The sequence below is a fragment of the Choloepus didactylus genome, chromosome 18 (assembly GCF_015220235.1).
Source record: "Choloepus didactylus isolate mChoDid1 chromosome 18, mChoDid1.pri, whole genome shotgun sequence".
In the NCBI taxonomy this organism is placed as follows: Eukaryota; Metazoa; Chordata; class Mammalia; order Pilosa; family Megalonychidae; genus Choloepus; species Choloepus didactylus.
In genome coordinates, this window is record NC_051324.1 from 24,240,826 (window position 1) to 24,254,290 (window position 13,465).

The window sequence follows — 13,465 nt, forward strand, 5'->3', positions numbered from 1 at the left end:
AGATTCACTGTTTATACATTCCCATCTTTTAACCTCAAACTTCCCTTCTGGTGACATAACGTGACTCTGAGCTTCCCCTTTCCACCACCTTCGCACACCATTCAGTACTGTTGGTTATTCTCACAATGTGCTACCATCACCTCTGTCCATTTCCAAACGTTTAAGTTCACCCTAGTTGAACATTCTGCTCATAATAAGCAACCATTCCCCATTCTTTAGCCTCGTTCTATATCCTGGTAACTTACATTTCATGTCTATGAGTTTACATATTATAATTAGTTCATATCAGTGAGACCCTGCAATATCTATCTTTATGTATTTGTCTTATTTCACTCAATAGAATGCCCTCAAGTTTTCTTCATCAATCCATTTTTTTAAAGACAGTTTTGTTCACACCCCATACATTCCATCCTAAGTAAACAATCGTTGGTTCCCTGTATAGTCACGTATTTATATATTCAGCACCATTGCCACTATCTATATAAGGACATCTCCATTTCTTCTGCAAAGAAGGGGAAGAGTCAAAGAAGGCAGAGACAAAAAGAAAAAGAGAAACAAAAAAACAAAAACAAAAAAAACATGACAGCTAGAAAGTAACAAACGGAAAGATAGCATTAACCTAAAGTAGAATACAGAGTCAGACATCACCAATGCCAGGAGTCCCATATGCATTTAGCTTTGGTATATTGCCTATGTTGTATTAAAGGAAGTGTAATACAACGTTTCTGTTAACTGTAATCTCTAGTTTGCATTGATTGTATTTTTCCCCCAATCCCACCCCATTTTTAACACCTTGCAATGTTGATGTTCATTTGTTCTACCTCATATAAAAACATATTTGTACCTTTTATCACAATCGTTGAGTACCGTAGGCTTCACTGAGTTACAGTCCCGGTCTTTATCTTTCCTCTTTCCTTCTGGGGTCCCACATGCTCCTAACCTTCTTTCAGCCATACTCACAGCCATCTTTGTTCAGTGTGCCTACATTGCTGTGCTACTATCTCCCATAATTTTGTTCCAAACCTCTTACTCTTTTCTTTTCCTTTGTCTGTAGTGCTCCCTTTAGTGTTTCCTGTAGAGCAGGTATCTTGTTCACAAACTCTGTCATTGTCTGTTTGTCAGAGAATATTTTAAGCTCTCCCTCATATTTGAAGGACAGTTTTGCTGGATATAGGATTATTGGTTGGTGGTTTTCCTCTTTCAGAATCTTAAATATATCACCCCACTTCCTTCTTGCCTCCATGGCTTCTATTGAGAAATCCACACGTAGTCTTATCAAGCTTCCTTTGTATGTGATGGATTGCCTTTCTCTTGCTGCTTTCAGGATTCTCTTTTTATCTTTGATGTTTGATAATCTGGTTATTAAGTGTCTTGGCATAGGCCTATTCAGATCTATTCTTTTTGGGGTACTGTGCACTTCTTGGATCCATAATTTTATGTCTTTCATAAGAGATGGGAAATTTTCATTGATTATTTCCTCTATTATTGCTTCTGCCCCTTTTCCCTTCTCTTCTTCTGGGACACCAATGACACATACATTCCTGCATTTCATTTTGTCCTTAAGTTCCTGGAGACATTGCTTGTATTTTTCCATTCTTTATCTGTTCTTTTATGTATAGGCTTTCAGGCGCCTTGTTTTCCAGTTCCTGAGTGTTTTCCTCTGCCTCTTTAGATCTGCTGTTGTATGTCTCCATTGTGTCTTTCATCTCTTTTGTTATGCCTTTCATTTCCATAGATTCTGTCAGTTGTTTTTTCAAACTTTCGATTTCTACCTTATGTACACCGAGTGTTTTGTTATATGCTTCATCTCTTTTGCCATATCTTCCCTAAACTTTCTGAATTGATACAGCACTAGTTGTTTCAATTCCTGTGTCTCAGTTGAAGTATAAGTTTGTTCCTTTGACTGGGCCATAGCTTCACCCCTCCTAGTGTAGGTTGTAGTTTTCTTTTGTTTAGGCATCTGGCCTCCTTGGTTACCCCAATATGGTTTTCCTAGACCAGAATGGGCTGAGGTCTTGGAAGAAGGCAATAGTTTCAGGTTTCCCTGAGGGTGTCTTAGAAGATTGATGCACCCTGTGATGCCTTGAGTCACTGTGCTTTTCTGCCCAGCAGGTGGCAGCTGTCAGCCTGTAGCTCCAGACTGGTGTAAGGAGGTGTGGCCCATGGCTGCTTTCCCCCAGGCTCTGGGGTCTGGTTCTGAATGGAGGGTGGGTAGTGGAACTTGGCACCACTCTTTCCTCTTAGCGAAGATATACCTCCTGGGGAGAGGTCATTAGCATTTGAATTGTCTCTGGCTCTGCTATCTCCACCCTTGTCTAGGTCTGAGCACTGGGAGTTGAAAATGGCTGAGGCTTTTTCCACTGAGCCGAAAAAGGGACAGAAAGACCCCCTTCAGGGTCAGTCTATAGCCCTCCTCAGTTTCACCCATCAGCCAGAGACAGCACCCGGTCCTCTGGGTTCTCCCTCCTAGAAGAGGACCTCTCCAAGGTCAGTTGTCACCAAAAGACTTTGTCTGCTTGTTGGGGATTCGTAGTTTGTATTGAGCAGTCCGTGTGTGCTAATTAAAACCGCAGTTGGAGCTCAGCTGAGCTATATTTGCTTGCTTGGAGACTGCTGCTCTCTAGCAGCACGAGGCTTTGCAGTTTGGGCCTTGGGGAGAGGGGGCTCCCGGCTTGGGTCCGCAGTTTTTACTTACAGATATTATGCTGTGATCTCAGGCATTCCTCCCAATTCAGGTTGGTGTATGATGAGTGGACGGTCACGTTTGTCCCCCTGCAGTTGTTCCAGATTAATTTCTAGTTGTTCCTGGCTGTTTATTAGTTTTTCCAGGAGGACTGACTAACTTCCACTCCTCTCTATGCTGCCATCTTCTTTCCTTACTGGTGCCTTTTAATGAACAAAAACGTCTTTAATTTTGAGAAAGTTCAACTTAATTAAAATTTAAAATTCAGTTCCTTGTCTCACTAACTCATTTCAAGTCTTCAATAGCCACATGTAGTTAGTGGATCCAATATTGGACAGGGCAGGTTTATAAAACATTCCCATCATTGCATAAAGTTCTACTGAACAATACTCTCTTGAGAGTCTAATTTTCACATTTAGATCTACCATGTACCAGGAATTAATTTTTGTGCGTCATGTAAGGTAGGGGTTAAGATACATTTTTTTCCATGTGGTTATCAAAGACTCAGCAGAAAATGAAAATTTGTTCAAATTAAAATCACAGTAGCATTACACAGCCACAAGGTGGGCAAAAATGTTGGAGTCTAACAATACTAAACGCTGATAAGAATATGGAGTAACAGGGATTTATGTACTCCTACTGGTAGATTAACTGGTACAATACACCTCTTTGGAAAGCATTTTGGCTTTACTCTATAGCACTGAGGCTGCACATTCCCTAAAACTCAAGTATTCCACAAATGCACCAAGAATATTCCCAATAGTGTTTTTTCAACAAACTGGAAACCACCTAAATGTCCAATTTCCTGAATACAGCAATGAAATGAACACACTTGAGCTACACATAACTTGGTTGAATTTCACAATGTTGAGAGAAACAAAAAGTAATCCATATAACTTTATGTAAAGTTAAAAACGGGCAGAACTATTATGTAGGAAAATGTCCATGTTTGTAGAAAATTCATCCCTCATAATTTTCATTTTCATATTTTGGGTCTGTGCTTTAAAATATATTAACACTTATTCAAATCTGTTAACTCACTTCTCAACATTAACTATCCTCTCCATTTTACCTATTGAATTTTTAATTTATAAAAACCATTTATTTAAAAAAGTGAATGTTGGTAATTGTTTTTAAATTTTCAGAGTTATTAGGATATGTTCCAAAACTGGAGCTGTGACCCCAAAGAGAATCCTATAATTGAAATATTGCACTTAATATTTGGGATCCCAAATTCCCTATAAAACATTGACAGCATTAGCATTTATTTTATTTTTTATTTTTTCCCATTAAATACTTTAGCTTTAATGTTCTAAAAATGAAGGTGTCTCCTACATAATTACAATATCATTATTTCAATCAGGAAATATAATTTTTAATAATATGTAATATCCATCCTTAAATTTCTCCAATTTTCTCAAAATGCAGGTTGTAACTAAGATGCATGCATTGTCGTTTTGCATTTTTTAAGATGACTTAATTTAGAAAAGTCCCTCTGATTTATAACTGCAGATTTTCTTGAGCAATATTCACATACCATAAAATGCATCCAGATTATAGTGTCTCACAGTATCATCATCTAGTTGTACAATCATCATCACACTGAATTTTCGACCATTTTCCTGCACCCCTTATACCCCCATTATTGACCCCTAGTATTGGTGTGGTACATTTGTTATACATTTGTCAGTAATTCCAGTCCTGAGTACAGACACTTGCCCTCTATCTCCCTCAACAGATGTTTTAATGTGGAAACGCGATCTGAAAATTTTATTAGGTTTTCATTGAGTTTTGTTAAAATTTCAATCTCTTCATCTTGTATCTGTCTAAGAATAATCTCTTGCTTATTCTGTAGAAATAACCTAAGTTCTTCAAATTCAGAATTTATGTCTTCTATAGTCTACCTTCTTTTTCAGCTCCACTGATTTCCTGGCTTGCAGAGTTATCACTTTATCACCTCATTCCATATTATTCATCAGTGGCTCAGTGCTACATTCTAGAAGTTTTCTGTGATAGAGGGCAGCTTTCTTCATTAGGCATGCGGTGTTTAGTGGAGAAACTGCATTGTACATAAAACCTCCAGGTCCTTCTCACATAAGAGGATCAGTAACTGATTCTGCTTCTCACACACAGCATTCTCTTCCTGCTTCTTCCTTTTGCGTCTTCTGATCTGGAGTAGCTTACCAATTTCAGTCAAATTACCTAGCTGGGTATTGCTCCTGCAGTTCTTGTCTGGACAGGAAAAATGACACACAGGGCAGGGGAAGGTATCATCTAGATCCTTCCAGGACTTATCGATGCAAGAGCAACAGAAGTTGTGTCCACAGTTGATGGTCACTGTGTATTCAAGTAATCTAGAGAGATGGGGCAGCTAGGCTTCTCTTGGAGGTTGTCCAGGCCTGTCACAGACTGCGTTGAACCATGAACAAAGGCTGCCTCCCTAGAGCTAAGACCCAGTAAGAAGTGGATATCCTCCCAAGAGCTCACAGACTGACCAGACTTATGTTTAGTTTCAGTTAGTCCTTAGCTGCAGGGACAGCTATCTGCTAAGAAGGATCCACAGCTTGTAGCCCTATTTTTTTTTATTAGACCATCTGAAGTTAAGTTTGACTTTCTTATTCACAAAATAGTCAGAGGTCCAAACAATCAGTCCTTTACAATGTAGAGATGTATGGAATACCACCTGAACTAATGATGGGAGAAACTGATGGCCTGGAGCAGCTGGCTCGTGGCCTCAGTCCCATGCCTCTGCAGGCGCCTCAGAGTTGCACTGAGTGCCACCCCTGACCCCCAGCATTTATTTTAAGTAGTAAAAATATATGTGGAAAAGCAGCCGAGGGTGACCAGTAAGCTTTGTTAACAACAAATGACAGATTTGTAGCACACCAGGAGCACATGTGTAGGTAACACTGGCATAACATTTTAGCCTTGTTTCTAGCCCCTTTTTATTTTCCCACTCTTTTCTTTCCTCTTGCCTCCCACCTTTTAAGTTATTCTTTATTTTGGGAATCCCTATCTTAATACTTTCCTTAAAAAAAATCAGATTGTAAATTAATTACATTCTGTTACAAGGATTAGACAGTGTCATGATGTTGCATTGAGAATATTTGTTAATCCATTGTACAGTACATACACACATATGATCATATCCCAGTGGCAGGTTCTTCCTCTATCCCTCCTCCTCCCCAGCATACTCTAAAATGAAATGGAACATCCTTGCAGTTTAGAAAAAAATCTAATCTGGGGTTGAATCACTTTTTGGATTTCCCAGGCTTCTATGGATGCTGATTTTAAAAACAGACACACAAATATCCTTTGGCCTGGATTCAGAAAACCTGGACTTACGACTTGTTCTTCAACTTTCCGGCTGTGTGAACTTGGGCAAATCATTTAACCTTTCTGAGCCTCAGGCACCTCGTGTAAAACTGGGAAAATAAAATCTGTCACGCAGAGCTCTAAATTTCAAATGAGATGATGCATTGGAAAGCACATTAGTAACTAGAACTCTGCAGAAATTGCAAAGAATTGTAATAATTCAGCTTTACTGAAATGTGATATTTCTAATTCAAGGAAGTTTTGATGCTAAATATTTGCAAATGGCATGCAGTAATTATTGAGGGGATGTATAAATGTTTTGAAAATATACAGTTAAGATTTTAATTTTAACCCTAACAGTTTGGAAGATTTTTATGAGCCAGAACAAATCTATTTATCAATATTAAAATTATTATGGAAAACTTCACAGTAAAGGCATTCACTGATATCTCACAATCTAGCTCAGAACATTCATAACTATATGAATATATGAATCAGGGGCATAAAGATTTTGTATATAAAATCTTTAAAAAGATTTTAAAGAGGGGACTCCTCTACAGATAAAAATTCAGCTTAATTCTGCCACTAAAGTTTAAAAAAAGTAAACATATTTCATGTATAAAACAAAAACATCCAAGATTTTCATATTACCACTGTTGACATAGGTGAAAACAATGGAAGAAATATACTTATCCTTAGCTGTAGGTAATGTGGAAGAAGAAAGTGAAAATGAGGAAAAAGAAATAACCTTTTTATAATTCAACTAACCGTAATCCAAAATTTGAAGTATCTCACTGATAAGCCCAATACAATAGAATTATCCTGAAAAGTTGTTAGTAAACCAAATAATATTTTAAATGCTGTTGGAGAAATAACTGAATTCTTATGTGAAGTCTCTACTTTTATCTTTTAAAATATGCATTTTTCATATATCAAGTCTTCTTAAGGTACCCCTCTAGTTTTAGCATTTGAACAAGAGTAATCTTTCAAAATAGTTTTTTTTCTAAAATAATAAATGCTCTTATTTGTTCATTCTATTTTAGCATAAGGCTGGGGTAAAATCCTCCCCCACAAATATTTGTTGTTTGGACTATCAGTATTTAGAAATTGCCAGAAATAAACTACTACAATCAGAGTCTTCAATTACAGACTTGAAAGACTGTTATCATTTATTCTCTCCCTGTATTGACAAGGTTCTTCTTAGTTCAGCACACATTAATTTTTTTTCTGATGGAGTACTGCACCAATGCCCACTGTCTTCAAATTCAAGTTGACCAGTGAAGAAAATCTATTTTGATGGCTTTAAAAAAAAATACGTGCGTTGGTATAGAGCAGGTTGATAAGAAAAATACTACGTGACACTCCAATGGAAATACTTTGTGAAACATTTCTAAGAAAAAAGCTTTTCTGTTGAAAAGGTGTTTTAAAAAAAATATGTATATATATATATATAGTGTAGAAACAATACTACATGGATTCCAACCACATGAAAAAAAAGATAAACATGTTCAAGATTCCATGTTAAAATATCCATTTTGGTAAGTGCTTATTAAACCAATTGGTAAGATTGTTATTTTATTCTGTTGGAGGAAATAAAACTTAAGCTCATTTTCCTTTAGAAATTTCCAGATCCCAAGAAGAACAGGGAAATTAGCTTGGTCACCAGGTTTGTCTCTGTTTGTAATGGAGTTATCTGAACTTTAAAAGATTGTTCTATCATAAGAATTTACAGACAGTTAAACAATGAGGAAAAAAGGGCAACATTACAGAAAATAAGAAAACATTTATAGCTTTGAAATGTTCCTTCCATGGAACTAAATGGAACACATTTTAATAAAGAATCTCACTGACTCATCTCTAATGTTGAAGAAAAAACTCAGGAACCAGAGTGTTTCAAGTGCTTTCTGCAGTATGGGGATATTCTCTGTCTTGAATTTTCTTTTTCCATATTTTGATTTATAAATTTCATTCTCTAACATGCTTCCCAAGCAAGTATTTTCTAAGCTTACCTTCCTAGTTTAGAGCACTTCAAGAGCCCTTCCTGTAACTCTGGATTTTAAAACATGATGTGTGAGCTCTGTGATGACTCGAAAATATACTTTTTTCTACTTAGCAGAGGACTATTTTGCTTTTATTACCTTGTTTGTGGGGATGATAAGGATAGAGCATAAAGCCTGAGGAACTCACTATTTTACTTCCCCACCCCTTCCTGACCCCCCTCCAAAAAAAATGGAAAGAAGGGGAGGAAAAAGATATGCATTCTGATTACTCTTGTGCTTAATGAAGACAACCATGTTGGACAATTCTTATATCTTAAGCACCAGATGTTGATTTATGAGTGAAGAGACATGCTAAGAAAGAAACCTGGCTTGAGTTGTGACTTGGATAGCTAAGCAGAGTCTAAGATATGAGTAAGCACAGTATAATTAAGCCAGTGCATCCATAGTTTTAAACTTTGACAGTGAACTCCAAATTGGAATTATACAACAGAGAAAACATCAGGTGAGTCTACTTACCAGGAAGAATACAATTCTTCTTCCAGGAGAATAATTTCTCTTTTAACGAGGGGTGAGTTAAATGGAAATTTATACTTAAATTTTGAGATTGGAGGCACCAAATTATAAGCTTATTTAAAAAAGGATGGAGAAGGAATGGCTCATCTCACAGAATAACTTTTTGCCATATTTTGTGATTTCATTATTTGGTTTTAGAGTTAATGTGTTGACTTTGCATTTGTCAGCATCCTTGCATCTATCTTATTTTCACAGATGAGGCAGCCAGGGCAGGAATTTAGGGTACAAGGCATATGCATTCCAGCCAACAAATGGAATAGGTAGTAAATGGTCTGTAAGTTTTCAGTTGGGAGATCAACTCTTTGGGCTTCATTGCATATCAGTCAGTACAGGAAACAACTTCTAGTAATCAGTTGAGTTGCCTTCATGCCTTTGTGCCTTGCCTATTTCTTATGTTTTTCTTGATGAAATCACAAGAAAAAAATTAACTTTATCCTTAAATACTTTTACAATTCAATTCCATTTTTATTTTCTTTTATGTAAATGCTACATTAGAAGTAAAAGGGCTTTAAAAGATTACTTTAAAATCCAACCACCTACACGTAAATTTTCCTTTAAAAATCCATAGTAATATTGATAAATAAGGGTCAAATAAATGCAAACTATACAGAACAAACAGATTTTAGATTTATTTCTTTTAAGTATGGTGAAGTTTGGAAACTTCAAAGTTTCTATATTTTGCCTTAACACCTGGTTTGGTAAAACTCTAATTTCGTTTGAAAAGGTGCTTAAAAAAAAAAAGATATCTTTGAGGAATGCTCTAATGTGTGTGGCATGGGGAGAATCCATATCAAAATATCTTTATAAAGCATGTTCTTAAAATTTGCAAAGCTTTTTTTTAGCATTGACTATACTGCCACTTATATAACCTTTCTCATTTCAGCATGCTAGAAGGCAAAGGCAAAGAAATAAGGCGGCAAAAAGGATTCAAAGAGTGAAGATAATGCAGGTAGGTCAGTAAGGAACATTTTTTAACCCCCCTCCCACTTTTCTGTAACATTTTGGGAAACTTCTCAGCGTCTAGTATCTACATGGAAAATATCTGTCTCGGAAAAGCAAAGAATCAGGAATAGAAGGATGTAGGGGAATCCAGGAAGATGGTTGGAGGACGGATGGTGGGGAAAGGGAAGCCAAGGGAGGAAGATCTACAATTGGATGAAACCAGGTCTCTCTCTGCTATGTGGACCTTCTGTTTATAAGGTTGTTAGAACTAAATGTTATTTATGTGACCAACTTAGGTGATATGGGGCCAGACAATTGAGTATTTTTTGTCCTAGACTAAATTTTACTCTCGCTAAGATTTTGATAAGGAAATTTCACATGACAAAGTAAAATTTGCTTCTCTGCCTATGCCTCTGTGAGTCACTAGCCACCAAAGGCCAAAAGTCATTCACTTAATTGGTCCTTTGCCAATAAGCCTTACTTAGACTCTATCTTGAAAATTATCTGGGGGGCTCACAACCATGACCGTAGGAGGGTCATGAGTGGGGGCTGGAGCAGGGAGAGAGGAGATCCATTTAATGCTAATCCAGGCTCTCTGAATGCTCTTGGATTGAAGATGACCTTGGTTTAGGTCAGGGTTCCAGATCTGCATACTCTAGGGCTAAGCGAGAATTGGATTTATACTCTCTTCATAAAGCAAAGTAACCTGAATGGTCAAACTCAGTCATTTGAAGTAGACAGAGCTTAAACCAGATGGCCAACCAAAAACTGAAGGTGCACATGTTGATATTATCTTCAAAGTAGTTCATGGCCAAACCACAGTGACAAAATAAATAGGCAAGATTTGTCTGTGAAATGACTCCTGAACATTTAGCAAAAAGAGACAGGAAGACAGCAATTAAGTGTGGCAAATGTTAAAGGCTGGCCCATTAAAGAAGGTGTGTGGGCTAGAGTAGTGTCATTGGAAAAGGCAAAGGCAACTGAGCATCTGATAGTAATTGCACCTTTCAAATAACATACATACACATTTAAGTAGATAGAATTTGTTAATGTAAGAAAAATTAGAGGAAATTCATATAGTTTATAATGGGCCTAAGTTCTTGGAATAGGAATAAGGAAACACTGACACAACAGTATACAAACACACATGCTCACACATACACATTATTTTCAGCATAGCTTCATACTCTTCCTCTCCTTACTCCACAGAAGCACATGGGTTAGAGGGTTCTAGTAGATTCCAGCTATAGAGTTCTATGCTACCCAGAAAATATATGGCTACCAAGTCAGCATCCCTTTTTCCTACATGGTTTATGCATTCATGAATAGTGAAATCTTTACAAGGAAACATATCATACACCAGTGATCATACCAGGAAAGATACAGGAGACTTGCACAGACTTGACTTTAAACCTAATCTTAACTGATGATAGGGTGGTTTTCATCACCTCCACACACACCGTCACAAGTCCAAAATGAGCCAGTTCAGCTGTGTCACAGACAGAGCCTAATATGGTAATATGTCCTGGAGATTTCATGGAAAGAAGTGGCTGGAGGCTCTAAGAGTCTGTGCACCATGGTCTTTTGGGACTCTGTCTCTATGTAGAAAGCTCTTCCATCGTCGGGCTGAGCTGGAAACTCATTCATTTAGAGGGGAGAGGGCGATGCATGACAAGGTCAGAAGTGGAGGAAGAGGTTGTTGGGAAGTCATTTTCCTCTCAAAGCACATCACACAGCATTCAAGCGGATGTTCCCACAGGGAATTTCTGTTGGTGTTTCTGGAGTGATGCTTTTAATAATACGCTGTTGGGAAGAAAATATGATGTTATAAACATTCTTGTAATTTATCAGAGTTAAAAAATATTTTAACATTAATATTAAAACAAAGCTATTTTAAATGGTATTTAATAGTAAACTTAAGTACACTTGTTGACTTCCCTTAAGAAAGGAATTCCCAACTTATTCTTTCTCAAATACAAATTAATATGGTATTCAGGAACCACAAAGCATCTGTAAACTAATTCAGAAAACATTATAACACCAATAGGAGAAGATGATGAGGCTTCAATAAGGTCTCTGCTGGCTTTACATGTCTTTGGATGACTTAAGAAAGGGCACCCTTTCATCTGGACAGAGTCACCTTCATGGGGCCACACAGGGTTTGGGGAGCAGAGAGAGCGCTGGACTTCAGCCCTTCACTTTTCTCTCAGCTGAGTTCTTATGCCCTGAATACAGTCCACAGCCACATTCCACAATGGTATCAGCCATGTAACGTCCAAGCCATCTCACATTTAATTAATGTAAAGGAGTACTGCTTCATTCAAGGGTGCAAATCATTATTGGTAATTAAAGAGATGTGACTGTTTAAATAACTGATCCTAAAGCAAGCTCATGTCGATCTAGTACTCACCACAGGGAAAAACTGAAATTTCTACTTTAGAAATGGCTGAGATACACAGAAGCTTTAAGACAGATCTGAAATATGCTTGGGCTTAGGTATGAAACATACAACCCACCTCTTAAAACTTGGCGTCAGTGTGACATGAAGTAATTAAGAGAGAAAGAGAAGGAAAAACAGCACACCTGCAGAAACTCAAAAAAATCTTTATCATATTATTTAGTAAAACCATGACCAACAGCCTGCACATACAGTAAGCAGGCAAAACTGGATCTGAAATTATCTTTTGATTTACTGGTTTTAGGTGAAGCTCTGTTATTTGTCCCTTTTATTTTGGATTGAAAAAGTATGTAGTCCCTTTCAATCTTTTCTATTTCCTGGTTCTAAGAGTTTATTCTAAGAGTTTGAGCAAGGCCAATGGAATTTTAAAAGTACCATTCTCACAGTTAATGAAGTTGATAAAATTGTACCCTTTGTGTCACTCATGACATTAGCATTCAAGTACCAAAATCTCATGCTGGAAATACATTTAAAAAGGAGTTGCTGCAGTGCTCACCAGCTACGAGGGCATTCCAACTCATAGAAAACAAAATGCCACAATCCATCCCCATAGGTGAACATGTATCTCATAACTGATTAAACAGAACTACATTATGTTAATGGGAACTGGACCCAGTTCACTCTCACCAGTCTTACGTGGTGCCGTGGTGTGCATGGAGAGAGGGAAGCACCAAAGTGTATGGTGGAGGCAAGGCCAGCAACTAACATCACTATGAAGTAGAAATTTGTTTTTTGTGCCCTAACCCCTGCCCACCCATCCTGCTGCCCTTCTGGACACTTAGCTCCCCAAATGACATACCCACTTTCATTTTCCATATTTGGGCAGCATTCCAGTTGTCAGACTATCCTTGTTCTCAAAATTTGCCAGGCTCTGGCCTTCTGCAAGGCAATAACCAGCTAATCTAAGAAATGAATCCTTGTTGATGCTTTTATGAATGCTTACTCAGTAGGGGCCATCTTTCCAGTATATTTGTGCAGGTTATTAAGTGCTTCTGTGACAGTGACTGGAGCCAGTGGATGACTCCTGGAAACTTCCAGGCGGCAGGTGACTATATCCTCCAAATTGTACCAGTAAGTGGTGTCTCATTCCACAAATTCCAACCTTGTATATGGCTGAGGCTCAAAAGAGTTAAAACCTTTCCCCTCATCTTTTTTTTTTTTTAACCAGACCAAAATTTCATGCTAGGCCTCCCTCCCTCAAAGATAGAATGTGCCCAAAAAGCTACTGGCTATTCCTTATAAAGCATTCTAGTCACTTGGGGTCCTCGGCAAAAAAACAAAACAAAAAAACCACCCCTAAAAACTGCATGCTTTAACACTCTCAGAGATTGAGAATGTATATGGACATATTAAAGGCTTTTGAGACATCTCACAGTAAAGAAACCTGTTTACCTTGCCATAATCCAGCATTGTCCAAAATAATTTGACCACATAACATTTTCTCCCAACAGTGACACCTACTGATATCCCATGGAACTACTATTCCTCCTCAAA

The 13,465-nt window shown here is 37.5% G+C and overlaps 1 protein-coding gene and 1 pseudogene across 2 annotated transcripts in view; both read right to left on the bottom strand.

Moving 5' to 3' along the window:
- Window positions 1-4,038: 4,038 nt before the first annotated feature.
- Window positions 4,039-8,292, bottom strand: LOC119514697 (annotated as a pseudogene).
- Window positions 8,293-9,015: 723 nt separating this feature from the next.
- Window positions 9,016-13,465, bottom strand: part of SLC6A4 (solute carrier family 6 member 4) — a 36,262-nt gene continuing 31,812 nt past the window's right edge. For both annotated transcript variants that reach the window (XM_037809871.1, XM_037809872.1), the window contains exon 14: window positions 9,016-11,316. In XM_037809871.1, coding sequence (XP_037665799.1) covers window positions 11,242-11,316 — 75 coding nt within the window. In that variant the 3' untranslated portion in view covers window positions 9,016-11,241. The remainder of the gene's footprint in view (window positions 11,317-13,465) is intronic.